The following is a 19856-nucleotide window of genomic DNA, read 5'->3' as shown; positions in this document are numbered from 1 at the left end:
ATTTTTTTTTACATTTAGGTTATCATTATGTACTATATTATATTTCTGTGAAGCTCAGTGCAATTTTCTGCACAACTTGTTTGGCACAACCCTCAGATTTATCGTTCTCTTTGCTGCATATATTGGTGAATGAACTCCTCACATTGTAATTTTTGCAAAAATAAAAATTTTGTGTACATGGTAGCCTGTGTTTTCTGGAAAAACAATGATGTTGACAGGGATAGGAGCTTTTACGTTGAACTTTATACATTTTTTAACACATTTGTGGATTGCAATCAATTATCGTATGACTTTTGCATTTTTGGGAGTTTAAATTCTTGTTGATGTTGTGTTTTGCAGTATATGTAAATCTGCTCACTTTGACTTATTGGGGCACATTTACTAAGGGCTTTGCGCCAGTTTTCTGGTGGACTTTGCACGTTCTTTCTGGTGCAAACTGCTTGCACAGGTATTTAAGATGTGTCTGCATTAGGCATCATGCGACACAAATTAGGGGTTGTTCCGGTGCTCAAGTTGCATGATGGTGGTAAGCATCATCAACTGTTAATCAATGCTAATACAATGGGACTTCCAGGCCTGCACCTGATGGTGATGCATGTGAGACATACAGTGGAAGCCTGAATGGCATTGCCATGTAAACTGCCGCTTGCCTTCAAACTATGGGCAAACTGGGGGCTGTGGCTGGCTATAGGATTGTACTGAATAGCCTTCCTTTGTGAAAGGACCATTAATGGAAGCAGTGGTGGATGCTTCCCACTGTGTGAGCAGGAGGATCATGTGCTAGGTGGAACTGGAGCTCTGGTGGCATGTAAACTCCACGGGCTGCAGGAGCATTTGAGGACTGCCACTTCAGCAAGTAGACAAGGTGTGGAGGTTTCTCTGACTGAGGTGTGTACTAAAAGTGAGAAATTCTGTGGCAGCCTGGGTTTATGTGTCAGCCACGCATCATTGCAACTGTGAGGTGTGGAAACTTGCTCCAAGGAGAAGAGGACACTTGGCTTTGTGGTCCTCACACAGTCCCAGCATGGCCACTTAATTCACGGAAGAACACAAATTTATATGGAAACTAGAGTAGACATTGTCAGCTTTGTTCTGTTTCTCTCCTTGATAGGAAGATCCGAGATTACCAAGAACTTGTGGGTGGTCACATTCCAGTCTTATTTCAGATGCCAACGCCATCTTTGAGTGCAGTCTCAGACACAGACACCATCTTTAAAGAAAAGTATTTCACAGTAGTTGTAAAAAAATATCTGATTACATGCTGAAAGGTTAATAAATGTATTTTGTGTGCACAAGCAAACCTACTAAGCATAATCTTGAGATTTCTCACTTCACATTTGCTGTGTGCTTAGGGTCATTGTCTTGTTGGAAACTGAATCTTCAGCCCATTCTGCAGTCCAGTGCACTCTGGAAGAGGTTTTTATCCAGGAAATCTTAATATTTTGCCACATTTATCTTTCCTTCAACTCCAACCAGTCGTCCTATCCCTGCAGCTGAAAAACATCCCCTAGCATGATGCTGCCACCACCATGTTTCACTGTTGAGATTGTATTTGGCAGGTGATGAGCAGTGCCTGGTTTCCTCCCCAGATTTATACTAGAATTTTAGCAAAAAAGATTTGCTGAAGTGATTCCTAAATTGATTCATTCTTTTTAATATGGGCTTGTAAAGAGGCAGCATTGACTTAAAAATACCTGTACAGTTTTGGCGGTGCTGGAATGGGCCAGGTCAAGGTGCAGCATTTGAATGAATGTATATAAAACTGAGGGGGTAACGTCACAGGATTTTAAGATAGGCAGAGGTACATGTCAAGGGTGCCCTCTTTTCCCATTATTATTAAATTTAACTAGTGAACCACTTGCCAGGAAAATTCACAGGGATTCAAAAATTTCAATTATTTTGATGAGAAATAAACAAAGATTATATTTGTGGAACATTTATTGTTATTAAAAATATTGCAGAAACCACACGGTAGACTTATCGTTCCCAGATCTAAGAAGTTTTATCATGGCTTGCTATGTGAGATTTGTGGCATGGTGGAATCAGTAGACAAACCAAATTTGTAGATTTGGAAGTTGAAGAGAGTTTGGTGCGATCATTAACATTAGGAATATTCGTGCATGAGAATATCTCTAATATAAAATTACCAGGAAAAGCCTCAAAACTTTTAAGAGATACTAGAGCAGTCTGGAGAATAGCTTGGAAAAATTATCAGTTGCCAGTAGAGGTTTCTGAATATTTATCAGTAAGGGATTTCTTTGTTATAAGTAAATGGAATGGCAACAGAGCTGTATCTGAATTTGGGACAGTAAAGGTATATTCAAACTTTGGTTCTTTTCACACAACCATACGCTCTCTCGACTGTAGCCCGAGTCAGAAAACAGTCGCACACTGGAGAGAGACATTGGGGCTCATTTACTAAGGGTCCGTCGGACGCATTTTCGTTGGGTTTCCCGACGATTTCCGTTTTGCGCCAAATTGCCCCGGGATTTTGGCGCATCGGTGCCTGCTTGCATTTTTGGGGGGGCGGGCGGTCGGACAACCCGAAAGATTTGGGAAGAAGCAGGATTAAGAATGTTGAAAGGCTGGAGAAATACACAGAATATAACATGTTCAGATAATTTGAGGGAGATGCAATGGAGAATATTAGCCTGAACATATTGGGCATTTAATGTACCTATTGGGGATAATACTATAAACATTAATACCAAAAATGTAGTAAACTTAATGCTGATTTGATTCATTGCTTGTGGTATTATTCAGGCGTTAAAATTGTGCGGCGAATGGCAGAACTTTTTATTAACCAATCAATATAGGATTGTGATGTAATATTTATTATTATAAACCAAATAATATCAAAGAAGAATTGCTAAATTTATTTAATACCAGCGATCAAGAGAGTGTTGATGTTAAAATGGTTATCAATGTATTTATCTACAGTGATACCACTAAGTGGAAAAGTGGATAGAATATTTAGATTTTCAATGGTTAAATAAAAAGTAAAAACGTAAAAAGAAAAATGGGACCAAATGGGAATCTGTGAGCAGAATATTCTCCCATCAAGAACTGGTGAACTTTTATGGCACTATGTAAAGATTTGGAACAGTGGCTGAGTGGGTAGCACTACAGCCCTGCAGCACTGGAGTCCTGAGTTCAAGTACCACCCAGGTCAACATCTGCAAAGAGTTTGTATGTTCTCTCTGTATTTGTATGGGTTTCCTCCGGGTACTCCGACACTCTAAAACATACTGGTAGGTTGTTTAGATTGTGAGCCCCATGGGACAGGGACCAATTTGTCATGCTTTGTGCAGTGCTGCGTAATCTGTGTGTGCTATAGAAATAAAGAATTATTATCATCCGAGTGGAGATCAAATGGTGGATATATATCACAAGAGCAGAAAAAGGACAGGAAAGGGGCTAAGAAATGTATTGTTATGTAATTTATTTTATAATATTTGCTATTGTGATATTTGAATATTTATTGCATTTTATAATATATGGTAAACACCCATAAAAATTGGTTGTACTCTCTTACTCTGTCTCCCTAGTGACATTGGTAGATCACACACGGATCATTGATACACACAGCTGTTACCTCTCTCACCTATAGCGATCACCTATACTGATCTCGTACTAACTCCATATTCAGGATATTTACCCCCCCTCCTCCCACCTATACTGTACTAGTTCTGTTTGATACAGTAGCTGGCTATGTATAACTCTGAAATAATTTCCATGATTTCACCCTGGGAGGGGTATATGTTATGCCATGACCTATTGTAAGGCACTATTCTGTTTTTCAATTCAATAAAACTTTGTAGAAACTAAAATTGGGTGTACTGAAAAGTTTTAATATGCTGTTTAAAAAATAGATAATCTTTAAAAAAAAGAAAAAAAAGAAATGCACTCAGGGAGAACTCTGCCCAGGGAACAAAGAGGACCAGTCATCCTGACAGGCAGAGACAAAATGACCAAGGTAGCAGCCCAGAGTTTGACTGCGGATGGTACGCAGAAGAGAAGTCCAATTTCATATGCAGTTGATTACATAGAGATCGCCAGAAGCGGGAGACAAACTGGACCCTCGGTCCGATAGGATGTGCAGCTGAAAGATGTGGGTGAAGAACAGGCTGGCAAGGCGAGGAGCAGATGGCAGACCTGGCAGCGGGACAAAATGGAACTTGACGGTATTCCCAGAGGAAGATGGACGGTCCGTGATAAAGTCCATGACCACGTGAGTCCACGGGCAGTTGGGTATCAGCAACGGCATCAGGAGACCAGCGAGTTTGAGGTGTGATGGCTTATTACGTGCACAGGAAGTGCAGGAACCCACAAAATCCTGCACATCTTGGACTAGATCTGGCCACCAATAGTAATGGGATGTGAGAGCTACTGAGTGCTGCACCCCAAAATCTTCTTCCGAAGGGCAGGTCGGACATACATCTTGCCTGGTGGGAGCTGCTGGAGGTCCACTGGAGCAGCCACAACCAAACGTTTGGGAGGGATGATATGCTGAAGAGCCCATTAACATCAGAGGCATGAGAGAGAGCATCTGCCTTGATATTCTTCTCTGCAGGACGAAGGTGGATCAATATATTGAAGCGTGAGAAGAGCGACCAACAGACTTGCCTACGGTTCAGACATTGGGCTGTCTGGAAATACAAGAGATTCTTATGGTCTGTATACACGCAGAACGGCAAGCTCCCTCCAAAAGATATTGCCATTCTTCTAGGGCAAGCTTGATAGCCATAAGTTCTCTATCACCAATAGAATAACTTCTCTGCAGGAGAAAAAGTCTTGGAAAAGAAGCCGCAGGTGAGTGAGTGAAGCAAAGGGGGACCTTGAGAAGGCCTCTTCAGCTGCCTTCAGAGGGCAAGAGGCGGGATTTGGCGCCCTTCTTGGTGAGCACCACGATAGGAGACACCAGAGTAAAGAAGTGTGGCATAAACTCCCGGTAGTAATTTGCAAAACCTAGGAACCTCTGGATGGCACGTAGACCTTCTGAACGTGGCCACTGCAGATAATTTAGCAGGGTCCATCTGGAGATCTTTGTCCGAGATAATGTAACCGAGGAAAGGAAGGCTTTGCTGGTGAAATAGACAATTCTTGGCGTAGAGACGATTAGTCTATAGGCGGCCAAGAACTTTCCGTATGTGAGACTGGTGGGTCTCGAGGTCTGGAGAGAACACAAGATGTCGTCTGGGTTGACCACTACACACAAGTACAGCAGATCTCTGAAGATGTAATTGATGAATTCTTGGAAGACTGTGGGAGCATTACAGAGTCCAAAAGGCATCACTAAGTACCCAAAATGCCCATCACGAGTAATAAACGCTGTCTTCCATTCATCACCCTTGCGGATTCGGATGAGATTGTAGGCCCCACAAAGGTCCAATTTGGAGAGGATCTTAGCTCCACAGCTCTGTGATCAACGGCTCCGTGATCAACGGCAAGGGATAACGGTTCTTAACTGTGACCTTGTTAAGACCGATAGTCAATGCATGGACGGAGTTACCCGTCCTTTTTGGGCACAAAGAAAAAGCCTGCACCAGCCGGAGAAGAGGACTTACGTATGAATCCCCTCTACAGATTTTCCTTGATATAGTCCGACATGGCTGCGGTTTCTGGTACGGAGGGTGGGTACACACGGCCCCGCGGAGGGGACGTACCCCGCAGCAGATCCACAGGACAGTCGTAGGGGCGGTGAGGCGGCAATGTCTCGGCTTGCTTCTTTGAGAAGATGTCAAGCAAGTCCTTATAGCAGATGGGAAGACCCTCCAGGGGGTTGGGAGCCACAGAAGAAACAAAGACTGGCACTGGATGAGGTTCACACAGCGAGACCCCACCCAAGGATCTCCCACATCTTCCAGTTAAGAACAGGTGCATGGAGCTGCAACCATGATAGACCAAACAGGATGGAGGACGTGGACCGCAGTAGTACATAAAAAGACAGTCTCTCCTTGTGCAGCACACTGATCTGCAAGGACAGAGGTTTGGTGCAGTACTGGACTGGGTCAGAGAGGATTTGGCCACTGACAGAGGAGATGACCAAAGCCTTCTTGAGGAGAACCACGGGGATGCGATCCTAGGAGACCAGAGTGGCATCCATAAATTTCCCTGCAGAAGCATAGTCCAAGAAAGCCGAGACCTTGATCTGGGTGCCGGTGCCAATGCTGAGAAGCACCGGAATCATCAGGCGTGCAGAAGCTTTCTTACTCCCAAGAGCCCTAGGTGCTGACGTTTCCTGGACCCTGGGGACGGTTAGGACAAGACCCAAGGAAGTGTTCAGGACTGGCACAATAAAGCAAACATATGATTAAGCATTAGGAGTCTGGTACATTTCTTTTGAACATAAGCCACAATAGATATGAATTCCCCCCATGCTACCGTTTTGTGGGCTTCCCAGTTATACGGAAGGGGTAGATCTTCTCTGTTAGTGTATAAGAAATATTCCTTCACTCTGTCACTTAACACTTTTACCTGTGCTTGGTCTCCTAACAAGGTGCTATTTAAGGTCCATGACCAATCAGGGTTGGGCAAGGATGGCATGTGGTGCCATATGTATGGTCTGTTAGCAGAATGGAACCTATCTGCACCTCTTTAACCCTCTCTTTCAGGGCTGATATGAATACATAGTCAAGCGTGTGAAAGGTTTAATGTGTAGCAGAGTAAATGGTAAAGTCTTTAGCTCAGGGTTTAATTAAACACAAGACGTCTTCCACATCCAATCTACTAAGCTCTTCCCTAAAGCAAGCAGGTTCTTGTATGACAAATGTCCTGTCGTGTCTATCATGATTCCAGACACACATTCAGATTACCTCCAAATAAGCACAGACCCTCGTTAACCCCTTCCCGCTCAGCAGCAGATATATCTTTTAAAACCCGCCAAAAAATATGATTTTTACCTATTGAATCCCCACAAGCTTTTCTTCTCCTGCCCTCAAAAAAGTTCCTAAATTTCAACAATAGGGGATACCAACTCCAAAATGGTAACACTGGAAAAAGCATCTCATCCTGCAATAAAAATGCCGTCACATGGCCCCAACAACATAAAAGCTAAAATTTTATAGCCTGCAAAAGGGACCAATGAGAAAACATAAATCTCGGCAGCTGCAGGGCGCTCCTTCCCTTCTGCGCCTCGCTGTACGTCAATAAAACAAGTAACGGCCACATGTGGCGGGTCTCTGTACTCGGGAGAAATTGCAGAACAAATTGGGTTTTCTCTTTTTAACTTTTGGAAATGTGTAAATTTTAGGGCTAAATGATCGTATAACCAACACAATTTGACCATGCATTACTATGAAGATCTCAAGGGGTAAACAATCTTCTTAAAAGCTGTTTCTGATAGCTTGAGGGGTGCAGAATAAATTATCCAGACATTTAAAAAATTATGAAAATGTAAAGTAGACATATGGGAAATGATATTCAGCAATTTATTCAGGTGGTATATTTATCTGCCTGAAAATGGCAAATTAAAAAAAAAATCATAATTTTTTTCTTTTTTTGTAAATAAACGCAAAATCAGCCAAAATGTAACACTAAAATGAAGTACAACATGTGGGGTAAAACAATCATTTTGATAAGTAACCAGGGGCGCACCTACCATGAGGCGAGTTGAGAAACTCGCCTCAGGCGGCAGCACCTCCTGGTGGACGGAGGGGCGGTATCAGGTAGGTCACTCACCGCAGCTCGGCTGTGAACGTCCCCGGCCACCTGGTTGCCCCTCCTGCAGCTGCCTCCCGAACCGTCTCTCCCGTCCGTGACCTGCTTCTCGCAGCCAACCGGCCCGCCTTTTACAGCCACCCGGCCCGCCTCTCCCGTCCGTGGCCTGCCACTCCCAGCCACCTGGCCCACCTCTCCCCTCCGCGGCCCGCCTCACCTATCTGCGGCACACCTTTCCCACTCGCCCGCCGTCCACGTAAGTATGTATCTATTTTATCGTAAGATGTGTGGGTATATATATATGTATATATATATAATATATAATATATATATGTATATATATATATGTTTATATTCATCTGTATATACTGTATGGTGAGTGTGTGTGTATGTGTACTGTATGATTGTATATAAGTGTGTGTATACTGTATGTGTTTAGTGAGTGTGTGTGTTTATGCATGCTATATGAGTGTATATGCTGCATATTTGCTATATATATGTGTACATGCTGTATGACTGTGTGTGTATATCTATATATACCGCCATATAGTAAATTTTACATGGTGGCACACTGAATGCATCTTATATTGCATGGCGGAACGCTGTATATAATATGGTATATGGCGGCATGCTGCATGTATTATGTGGTATATGGCGGCACGCTGTATGTATTATATGGTATATGGTGGCATGCTGTATGTATTATATGGTATATGGCGGCACGCTGTATGTATTATATGGTATATGGCGGCACGCTGTATGTATTATATGGTATATGGCGGCACGCTGTATGTATTATATGGTATATGGCGGCACGCTGTATGTATTATATGGTATATGGCGGCACGCTGTATGTATTATATGGTATATGGCGGCACGCTGTATGTATTATATGGTACATGGAGGCATGCTGTATGTATTGTATTGTATATGGCGGCTGAATATCTTGAAATAAGGGTATAAAATTGGCCCCAAAAAGCCCACCGTAGGTAGGAGTTAGGTTAATACCCAGATATTTTAAGGAGGAACTTTTCCATGAATACGGGAATGCTGACTGCAATGCTTCCAGCTCCCCCTGGAGGATATTAATCGGCAGGGTCTCTGTCTTTGTACGGTTAATTTTATATCCCGACAGACTGCTATACAGTTTTAGGGTTTCGTGCAAGTTTGGTAAGCTTACCACCAGATTGGTTAAAGTGAGCAAGACATCGTCCGCAAATAGGGAGATTTTAAATTGCGTATTGCGGACCATAACTCCTGACACATCTGGGTTTGCTCTAATGTAGGCCGCTAGGGGTTCGATGCACAAAACGTATAGCAACGGGGAGAGTGGACACCCCTGGCGTGTGCCATTACGTATAGGGAAGGGAGAGGAGTGAGCATGTGGTAAACGCACCACCGCGTGTGGGGTGGAGTATAATGCCCGTAAGGCTTGTAAAAAAGGGCCCCTAAACCTAAAGCGTTGAAGGGTGGCAAACATAAAAGTCCAGTCCAAGCGGTCAAATGCTTTTTCAGCATCGAGACTAAGGAAGAGTGCTCGCTCCCCCTGGTGTCTAACAACTTCCAGGAGGTCGGCTGCTCTTCGCGTGTTATCCCCGCCTGGCGAAACCTGACAAATCCCACCTGGTCCTTGTGGACCAGTTGGGGAAGCCAGTTATTTAACTTGTCAGCTAATAATTTTGTAAAGATTTTTAAGTCTGAATTAAGGAGGGCTATTGGTCTGTAGCTAGCGCAAGTCAATGGGTCTTTACCTGGTTTGGGAATCACTGTAATATATGAGTTTAGCATAGTGTCAGGTATAGGCGTCCCTTTCAGGATACCTTATTAAAGATCTTTCCCATTGTTGACTTAATACTCCATCTTACAGTAAACACTTTTTGTATGTTTCAGCAGCGCTGGTTGTTTGAGCTGGCTTCAAGCCTGTATATTTCTGTGTCCTTACCCGGGTTCATGTATTTTATGTACCGCTCTCCGCTTTCTACTTTATGTGACTAGCAACCATTTTTACTATTTGTTTGCCATAATAAATGTGCAACTATGTCCATATACAGGTGGAGTCATGTAACTTCCTATTTGTATGTAGTACAGAAAAATACAAGTTTACTTGACATGACTGTATAGAGGGTGACAAGGTGAAGGGGGATACAATTTGAAGGGGGATGATGGGGACCCACAAGAGGAGTGGACATGAGAGGCCACAATATGAGGGGGGCCCAAAACAGGAGGGGGAAATGGGGGGGGGGGGGCTAGAACATAAGGGGGAGGTGAGGGGCCACAATAGGATGGGTCATGATTGACCACAATATGAGAGGGGGTGATAGACCACAATAGGAAGAGAAAGTGGGGGGCACAATGCGAGGGAAACCAATATGACAAGGAGCTGAAGGTGTCCACAATATGAGTGGGAGATATGGTGGTGTGAGAGGGAAATGAGGGGGCAACAATATAAGGTAGAAATGAGGGAGACCACAAAATGAGGGGGCTAAAATATGAGGGGAAAAGGATGGAGGCTACAATATGAGGGGAAGATGAGGAGGCCAAAATATGAGGGTGTGATGAATGGGGCACAATATGATGTTCCACAATACTGGTGGCTGATGGAGGCACTTATTACCTTTCATAAGAGGTAATGCAATGCACATCTGGAGTATCTCCTCCCCAAGCACATATGTGTTTAGACCTAAATGCTTGAATTCGGTTAGTTGCAACAAGTTTTTTTTAATACGGAAAAACACTTGTATGACGCAAGCATTTAGGTCTAAACCCAAGTGGTATCTGTGCATGCCCCCTAAAAGGTTTCTTTACATGGCTTAATGGCATAATAAAATCGGTTTGTAAACGTATATGCAACTCACCCGAGGTGAGTCCAATCACACTAAGGGTGCGGGCACACGATGCGTTCTTGGTCAGTTATTGGTCCGTTCTTGGTGTGTTTTAAATGCACTAAAACCGCATGCATTTTAAAACCCTGTTTTTCTTCATTTCTGGAAGTGTAAGCAGCTGTATCAACATTTTCACAGCTGTTTAAACTTCCACAAATGAAGAAAAACGGTTTTAAACCAGCCAAATGTATGGTAAACATGCAAAAAAAAACACCAAGAACTGACCAAGAACGCACCGTGTGTACACTCATGTCCTGTATTGCCCTGTCTTCTTGTTCCTGATTGACAGGTATGTATCTGATCTCATTAAATCACAGCATGCCTTCATGGAAGCATGGGGAGGAGTAGAAGTCCATGGAGGCTGCTGTGATTTCATGTGATCAGATACATACATGGGGTAAATGTTGTAAATGTAACAGGACCTTAGATGACATCTCCTTGGTCACATGACATGCTGAGTAAAGGCATGTGACATGTGGAGGACTAAATAAAAGTGGCTGGCCAAACAGGACACGCCCCATCTGATGCCAGGTAATATAAGATAAAGTTAATTTATGTGGTAAGGGAAACAATTTTTAGCTAAAATGGTGTCAGTTTTTTGTTTTGTTTTTTTTTAAATTTGTTTTATTGAAGACAGAAGCACAAAAAGAGCACTAGGAACACAGTCCTTATCACATTAAAATACATCAATTAGGAGTCACATATAACATAACCTGTAACAAAAACACTTTAAGTTTGGACTCTACAAGCTCATGTTCCAGTTTCTCCCGTGCCCCCATCGATTTTTACGAATTAAGAACCAAAGCCGGGGTGGAGTCTCCGGGATCCCATGGCGGTCCATGGAGAACTCACCATGGTAACACATAACTACGACAAATGGGAAGAGAAGTGGAGGGTAGGAAGATACTAATAAGAGTTGGGGGCAGAAGGGGAAGAAGGGGAGGTAGTAGGGTAGAGAGGGAAAATGGTGTCAGTTAATAGGGCTCTTGCACTAGCTCTATTTGTGAAAATTTGGTTACATTTTCCCTTTAAAATACATTGCAACCACAAGTGGACAAACCCATCTCAAATTTCATCTGGATTTTACCATCTTAAGCCCCTTGCCGCAAACTAACATAATAGTATGTCGGCTTGCAGCAAGGGGTGCATAGTGAGGGTGCTGTCAAGCTTCGAGGTTGTGGATCCTCTGGACCACTGCGGACGATGACACAAGCCACAACCTGGGACCAGAGTCTAAGTGGTACCCGGTTTTCACCAGAGCCCGCCGCAAAGCAGGTTGGTCCTGCTGCGGCGTGGTACCACCAGGTCGTTCCACAGGCGTGACTTGTCCACAATGGCAGCCAAGGTTGAGGTACTTAAACGGCAGGCAATCTCGTAGTCAGGGACAGGCAGGAGGTCAGGACGGGCAGCACAGGATCGGAGTCAGAGACGTAGCAATAGGTCAAGGCAGGCGGCAAAGGAGCAAAGTCAAAAGCAGAACCAGGGTCACAACGGGAATACACATAAACAGCACACGGTATAAACAAAGCTTTCTCTAGGGCACTGGGCACAAAGATCCAGCAGGGATCACAGGAAGAGGCAGGATTAAATAGATTACCTGAAATGGCTAGCGCCAATTAGTGGCTCGCTGGCCCTTTAAATCTGCAGAAGGAGTCGGGGACACGCGTGCACGGCCGAGGAAGAAGGAGCCAAAGCAGGAGCTGGGACCCGTAAGTTGCGCTTGCGGTGCGCAGGCGAGGGGCGAGAGGCACGGGTGAGCCTGCAATCCGCGATATGGATCGCGGGACCACCCGTGACAGTACCCCTCCCCCTTCGGCCTCCCCCTCTTCCTGGGCTGAAGAAATCTCTGCAAGAGGTCCTGGTCCAAGATATTGTCCTAAGGCTCCCAAGATCTCTCCTCAGGCCCGAACCCCTTCCAGAAGAAGAACCGCTTACCCCTCACTGTCTTCATATCCAGGATTTCCTTAACCTTATAGATGTCAGAGGAGTCGGCCACAGAAGCAGGAGGGGAGAGTTGTCGGGAGAAGCGGTTCAAGATAACAGGCTTAAGCAAGGAGACATGGAAGGAGTTCGGGATGCGCATGGTGGGAGGGAGACACAGCTTGTAGGAGACTGGAATGATGCGATTTAGCACCTGGAAGGGACCCAGGAAATGAGGACCAAGCTTGTAGCCAGGAATCTTAAGTCGGACAGGATTGAAGACAGGAGAAGGCCTGCGTCTTTTATCGGCCCGGGACTTGTTCCTAGCTGAAGCTTGTAGTAAGGAAAGACAAGTCTGTTCCCAAATGGTCTTAAAGTCCTGCACCAATTCCTCAACAGCAGGAATTTCCGATGACAGGGGTAGAGGAGGGCGGGGATGCAATCCATAATTAACAAAAAATGGGGCGGAACACGCGGACGTAGAGTCCAAGGAGTTATAAGAGAACTCTGCCCAAGGTAACAGAGTGGACCAATCGTCCTGACAGGCAGAAACAAAATGGCGTAGATAGCAGCCCAAGGTCTGATTAACTCTTTCCACTTGTCCGTTAGACTGGGGGTGATAAGCGGAAGAGAAGTCCAATTTCACCTGAAGTTGGTTGCAGAGAGAATGCCAGAATTTCGAGACGAACTGAACCCCAAGGTCAGAGACAATGTGTTGGGGAAGTCCATGGAGTCTGAAGATGTGATGGAAGAACTGGCTGGCAAAACGTGGAGCAGATGGTAAACCTGGAAGAGGGACAAAATGGGACATCTTCGAAAATCGGTCGGTCACCACCCAGATGACGGTATTGCCAGATGAAGGCAGTAGGTCCGTAATTAAGTCCATGGCAATATGAGTCCAAGGACAGCTGGGTATCGGCAACGGCAGAAGAACGGCAGAAGAAGACCAGCAGGCTTGAGACGTGACGGCTTATTACGGGCAAAGGAAGCATGGGAACCCACAAAGTCCCAAACGTCCTTGGCCAGATCTGGCCACCAGTAAAACCGGGAAATGAATGCTGCACCCCAGGATGCCACGCCACACGTGAGCAATGTCCCCAAGACAGAATCTTCCTACGTAGAGCAAGTTGTACGTATGTCTTGCCAGGGGGTAGTAGACGAAGATCCACAGGCGCAGCCAGTACCAGTCGGTCAGGAAGGATGACATGTTCAGGAGCCAGTTCCTCCCCAAGGACATCCGAGGCACGAGAAAGGGCGTCAGCCTTGATGTTCTTCTCGGCAGGGCGGAAATGAATGAGTAAATCGAAACGGGCGAAGAAGAGTGACCAGCGAGCTTGACGTGGATTGAGTCGCTGAGCAGTTTGTGGTCTGTATAAATGCTGACCGGAAACCGAGCTCCCTTCAGGAGCTAACGCCACTCTTCTAAGGCGAGCTTAATCGCCAACAGTTCACGGTCTCCTATGGAATAATTCCTCTCAGCGGAGGAGAATCTCTTGGAGAAAAATCCACAGGTGACAGTTCGACCTTTGGAACCCTTCTGCGTGAGCACTGCACCGGCCCCTACTGAGGATGCATCTACTTCCAGATGGAAAGGCTTCTCTGTGTCGGGACATACCAGTACTGGGGCTGAAGCGAACTTGAACTTTAAGTTTGTGAAGGCCTCCTCAGCAGACGAAGGCCAGAGTCGGGGGTTAGCACCCTTCTTGGTGAGCGCCACAATAGGGGATACCAGCGAGGAGACAGCACACATAAACAGCACACGGTATAAACAAAGCTTTCTCTAGGGCACAGGGCACAAAGATCCAGCAGGGATCACAGGAAGAGGCAGGATTAAATAGATTACCTGAAATGGCCAGAGCCAATTAGTGGCGCGCTGGCCCTTTAAATCTGCAGAAGTTGGTGCACGCGCACCCTAGGAGTCGGGGACGCGCGCGCTCAGCCGAGGAAGAAGGAGCAGCAGCAGCCGGAACTGAAGAAGCCAGAGAAGGAGCCGGGACCCGTAAGTTGTGCTTGCGGCGAGGGGCGAGAGGCACGGGTGAGCCCGCGATGAGCGATATGGATCACTGGACCACCCATGACAGGTACATTTGCTGCATATTGCACCAGCAATCGGCGCTGCCATCTTGGTTGTGGTTGTCAGCTATGATGTAATTGGGGATCCATGATCCATCGCCATGACAGCTGGGAGTCTGTCATTTTCTGTAGATCTGTTAGGGTGGCACATTGTTGCAGATCATGTGCAAAAATGCCAAATGCTGCTCCACTGTAGTATAGCAGTATATGGTAGGATGATCAGACCCCTAGGGTTAAAGTACTCTAGGTGGTCTAAAAAATATAAAAAAAATATAAAAACACCTAAAAGGTAAAATCACCCCCTTTCCATAGAACTGACATAAATATAAACAATAAAATAATAATTGTTAGATAACGACGGGTTCCAAAAGTCTTAATCTATCAATATATAAAAAAGGTTATTAAAAAAAATGGTCTAAACCCCACTTTTTTGTCGTGTTGTCTTTTAAATAAAAAATGATCAAAAGGTCCCACACATTCACATCTTGCATAAAATTTGCTCCATATGCCACAGTAAGAAAAAGTTCTTATCGTCAGAATATGGCAAAATAAAGTTCACTGCATATGAAATTTTTTTCCTGCTTCCCAGTACAATAGGACAATAGGAAGTGCAGAAAACAAGCCCATATAAATCTCTGAAAAAAAAAGTTGCATATGTTTAAAGAAGGCGAACAAAAAATCGAAACACAAAAACAAAAAAGGTCAATGTTTGAAACAGGTTAATAATGATGTGTTTTACTAAGGTCCTTGCGCCAGTTTTCTGGCCGGCTTTGCACGTTATTTACAGTGCAAGCTCATTGCACATGTATTTAAGAAGGCTGCACTATTCTTCATGTGACACAAATTTCTGCACTGAAATGGGCGCTGTGGTGCTCAGTTGGACCGTGCGCCACATATCATGTAAAGTTCGACAGAATTGTTGCCCTGTGTTAAAAGTGCACCAAGTGCTGCAGAGAGCTTCAGATTTATGAAGACGTTTCACCAGTTTTCTGTCTGACTTTGCACATTCTTTTTAGTGCAAACTGCTTGCACATCTATGTCCAAGACACCTTTGTGGCACATTTGTGGCACAGCTGCACTATTCCTGACACGACACAAAATTCTGCACATATAGGAGCTTTCTTGTGCACAGTTGGACCTCGCAACATATTTATCATACTCATATTCAGTCTCCGACAGAATTAAAAGTTGGTGTGCATAGGGCCCCATTGTGGCTACAGGGGGAGGAAGGGGGCCGTGTGGTTGCAGGAAGAGGAAGGGGGTCGTGTGGTTAAAGGGGGAGGAAGAGGGCAGTGTGGCTACAGGATGGGGGGGGGGGGCGTGTGGCTACAGGGGGAGGGGAGCACCAGTGTGTCTACAGGGGGAGGGGGGCACCAGTGTGTCTACAGGGGGAGGGGGGTCAGTGTGTCTACAGGGGGGGGGGCAGATGTCCACAGGGGCAGGGGGCAGTGTGGCTACTGGATGGTGGCCCATGAAGGGGCCCACTAAGGCTCTGTTGACCAGGGGCCTTCTAAAACCTGGAGCCGGCCCTGAGGCCTCCCATGGCAAATGGAAATTAGCCTGGGGGTTGAAGTAAAACCTTTGCTAGCTGCTAAACAGCTGCAGATAGCCAATTATAGTAAATTGGAGAATTGCTTATTTTTTCTTAGTGCAGAATTGAACTCTATCTAAAGTTATATGTTCACCATACATAAAAAACAAACCCTGCTGATAGGCCACCAAGTTCTGAACCTTGTAAACCCCAAATGACATGCTACTTACATTTTGATACCAGATACAGAACACTACACACTGGATAGTTCATGTCTTGACAGGTCAGATCTAGTAGAACACTGCTGGGCAGGTGGTTTGAATGTTATGACTATTGTATTGTCCCGGGAGCTAAAGTTGCTATAATCTTCATGTCATTCTAGAAGTTCATTTTCCCCATTTTATTTTGTTTGCTTTACTCTCTTCCAGAATGGAACCAGTTTCCATGTTTTCGACCAAGGCAGGTTTGCCAAGGAAGTCCTGCCCAAGTACTTCAAGCACAATAACATGGCCAGTTTTGTGAGGCAGCTCAATATGTGTAAGTGTACAATGAGCTATAGATTATTTGATTATTTTTTTTGAATGTCTTTACTGTCCATATTTATAGAAATACAGGTATTATAAATAATACAGGTAGGCAGCGCTCACTCCTACTCTCTCCAGCGCATGTGACAGACTAGGGCAGGATCTTTAACTCTATCCATACCTAGATCATATTTCCCTTAATGATTAAAGGACATTTAGCATCAGAATCACTAATGGTACACACCTAAAACTCACATCGCCTTGTGATGAAGTGGAGTCCAGTGTTGCCTTTGTCATATCTGGGAATGCTATGTATTTGAAGAAAAATGCATTTCAAAATATGTAAATGAGCCTTAGGGGCTCCACTCTTGGCCAACTTTTGATTTATTCACTCCTCTCCTCCTTTGCCTCCCACCTTGTTCCTCCCACACTCCATGCTGTTGATATCACCCAACTCTCTGCAAACTTTGTGCATGCACGTTACAATGTTCCATGTTCAGCCAGCTGTTTACCACTGCAGCTGTACAAGGAACATTGTATGCGTAAGAGCCCGTCAGGCTCATTTACATGTTTTTAAAACGCATTTTTCATCAAAAACCAGGCATTCATGGATATAAGAAAGGCAGCACTGGACTCCACTTCATCACATAGACATGTTAGGTGTCTACAATCAGTGATTCTAATGGAAGATGCAAGAAGTAGGAAAAAAGAAAACAACAGAGGACGGCACCTCGGGTGATATCGTCAGATAACCGGCAGAAGGACGGCACCCCGGGTGATATCGTCAGATAACCGGCAGATGTAGTAGACTAATCAGGGGTGCTCACCTTGACCGTTCTTGGAATCAATGCATATATAGATAAAAGGTAGGTCCACATCCAAGAATACGATGGTCCCGAGGTCCAGACCTGTTGTGTCTCTTACAGGTAGGTATAGTGGTAGGGCAAGCAACTGTGCTGAGCAGCTCTCACAACTCCATAGACTGGGATCCCAAATGACCAGTAATAATGCAATATACAATTACCAAAGAAAAGAACGGAGTACACATGGGGCGCTGACAGTGCCAATACCCAAAACCAGTTCCAAAATACCAATAGAGCTATATATTACTTTAGCAAAAAATGTTTTATTTTAAAAACATAAAAAATCACAGAGACATAATAAAACTATATATATATATATATATATATATATATATATATATATATATACACACACCTATTTAGTTGTTCAATATGACATACAGTATATATGACATACAGTTTTATTATGTCTCTGATTTTTTATGTTTTTAAAATAAAACATTTTTTGCTAAAGTAATATATAGCTCTAATGGAAGATGTCCATTAAACTTTGTAAATAGAATAGACTGTCAAAAGTTAAGTCATTAGATGCATTAGACTTTCAACAAATCAAATAGTTGAAATATTCAAATTTTGTTCTATATGAAAATATGAAAATTGCACAGTACTTCTTATGCCAAGGAAGTAGAATTGCACACATTTTAAACTATCAAAATTAGATGTGATGCAGAAGGGAGTTGTGAATAATACGGTAGTTGTAGTTGTAAGAAACTAGTGGTTGGGTTTGTGCCAACACAACTTGGGCACGCCAAACACCTTTTTAACTAGGAGAGCCTGTGCCCCATAGCAAACTTCTGAATGGAGTCCACCTCCCCTTACAAAAAATACACATATCTGTATCTCACAAATGTTTATACAATCACACACATTTATACACTCAGACACTCATTTATATACACTTATGTGCAATCATTTATACACGTATACATACAGTATATACACATCTTATACACACAAATAGTACATACATATCAAATATACACACATAGTACATATATATCATATTATTATACATACACTCCATATATACAAATGTATACAGTATTAACACACCATATATACACATACAGTATAAACACACATACATATAGTACAGTATATACATATCTTCCACCATACACACACACACATGCAGCATATACATACTATACACCATATACAGCATATAGGCATCACATATACACTCACATACAGCATATACACACATACATAAAGTACCTTATTCAGACATACAGCATATATACAAACACATTAAGCATTTACAGATTGCATATACATACACATATAGAGTATATAAATATCACATAAAGACATTTATACATTCATACACACATATTCACTTGTCTTCTAATCCTGGGGCCCAGTAGCTGCTGAAGACATGGGGGAAGTAGACTGCAAGAAGTAGAGATGAGATATTTCTAGTCCTGCCTCTTTGCCTTTCCCTTTCCCCCCAATATTTATTTTCTGTGCTGCTGGCTCAGCTGTGTACTGTGGAAGATGTGCAATTTTATATTCATAATATGCTGTACAATGGTGCACATTCCTCATTATTTAGATTGGCAGATTGGGTGGCCCCCTGACACTGCGGGCCCCATAGCAGCTGGTATGGCTGCTATCCCTGTAGTTACATATCCCTGTCTTTTTTTAAAACAGATTCCAAGTTGATTATCTTGGCAGCTACTATGCATAGTGCATTTTACAATAACATATTATTTGTAGTATATTGACAGCCTTATTAAGATTGGTAATGGAGCAGATTTATGAAACTTGTACTGTATATAGCAATAATTAATTGACTCGTATTAGTGTAAAATAATAAGTGCTGCCAACTACACCTTTCAAAAGAGAAAATAAACAGTCAAGTATTAGTCACATTATACCATATGAATACATTCAGAGTTTATGTGTGGATAATTATGTGACATCCATCTTGTCTTGTGTAATATTTTTTCAATTATTTAATTTTTTTAGATGGATTTAGAAAAGTGGTGAACATTGAACAGGGGGGACTAGTAAAGCCAGAGAGGGATGACACAGAGTTTCAGCATCTGTACTTCCTGCAGGGGCATGAGCATCTGCTAGAGCATATCAAGAGGAAGGTAACACTCATTTTATCTCCTTTTTTGTTACGAATGGTGATGCTTTGATTACGAAAGGGATGCAGACATGTGTGTCACAAAACTAGAGCCTGTGATTGGCTGCAGGGGTCATGGATTTGTATGGCATTTCATTGCTTCTGAAAAAATGTAAATACAGAACAGTGTGCAAGTCTATATTAAAATGTTATATTTGCAGTTTTCCCAACTCTCAGAGAAGGGCTGCAGCCAGAATAATCAGAGGTTCAGTTGTTGGGATAAGACTCAGGGTCTTTAATGGAGACTGCGGTCCCTTTGAGCCATGCCCC

The 19856-nt window shown here is 43.6% G+C and overlaps 1 protein-coding gene across 1 annotated transcript in view; it reads left to right on the top strand.

Moving 5' to 3' along the window:
* HSF4 (heat shock transcription factor 4) overlaps positions 1–19856 on the top strand; it is a 65962-nt gene that overhangs the window by 12131 nt on the left and 33975 nt on the right. The window contains exons 2-3 of the mRNA XM_072117589.1: positions 16494–16602; positions 19424–19551. Of these exons, the coding sequence (XP_071973690.1) occupies positions 16494–16602; positions 19424–19551 (237 nt within the window). The remainder of the gene's footprint in view (positions 1–16493; positions 16603–19423; positions 19552–19856) is intronic.

Source organism: Engystomops pustulosus, chromosome 7, assembly GCF_040894005.1.
Source record: "Engystomops pustulosus chromosome 7, aEngPut4.maternal, whole genome shotgun sequence".
Classification (NCBI taxonomy): Eukaryota; Metazoa; Chordata; class Amphibia; order Anura; family Leptodactylidae; genus Engystomops; species Engystomops pustulosus.
Note: the sequence above shows the minus strand (reverse complement) of the source record. Positions and strands in the feature narration are given on the sequence as shown.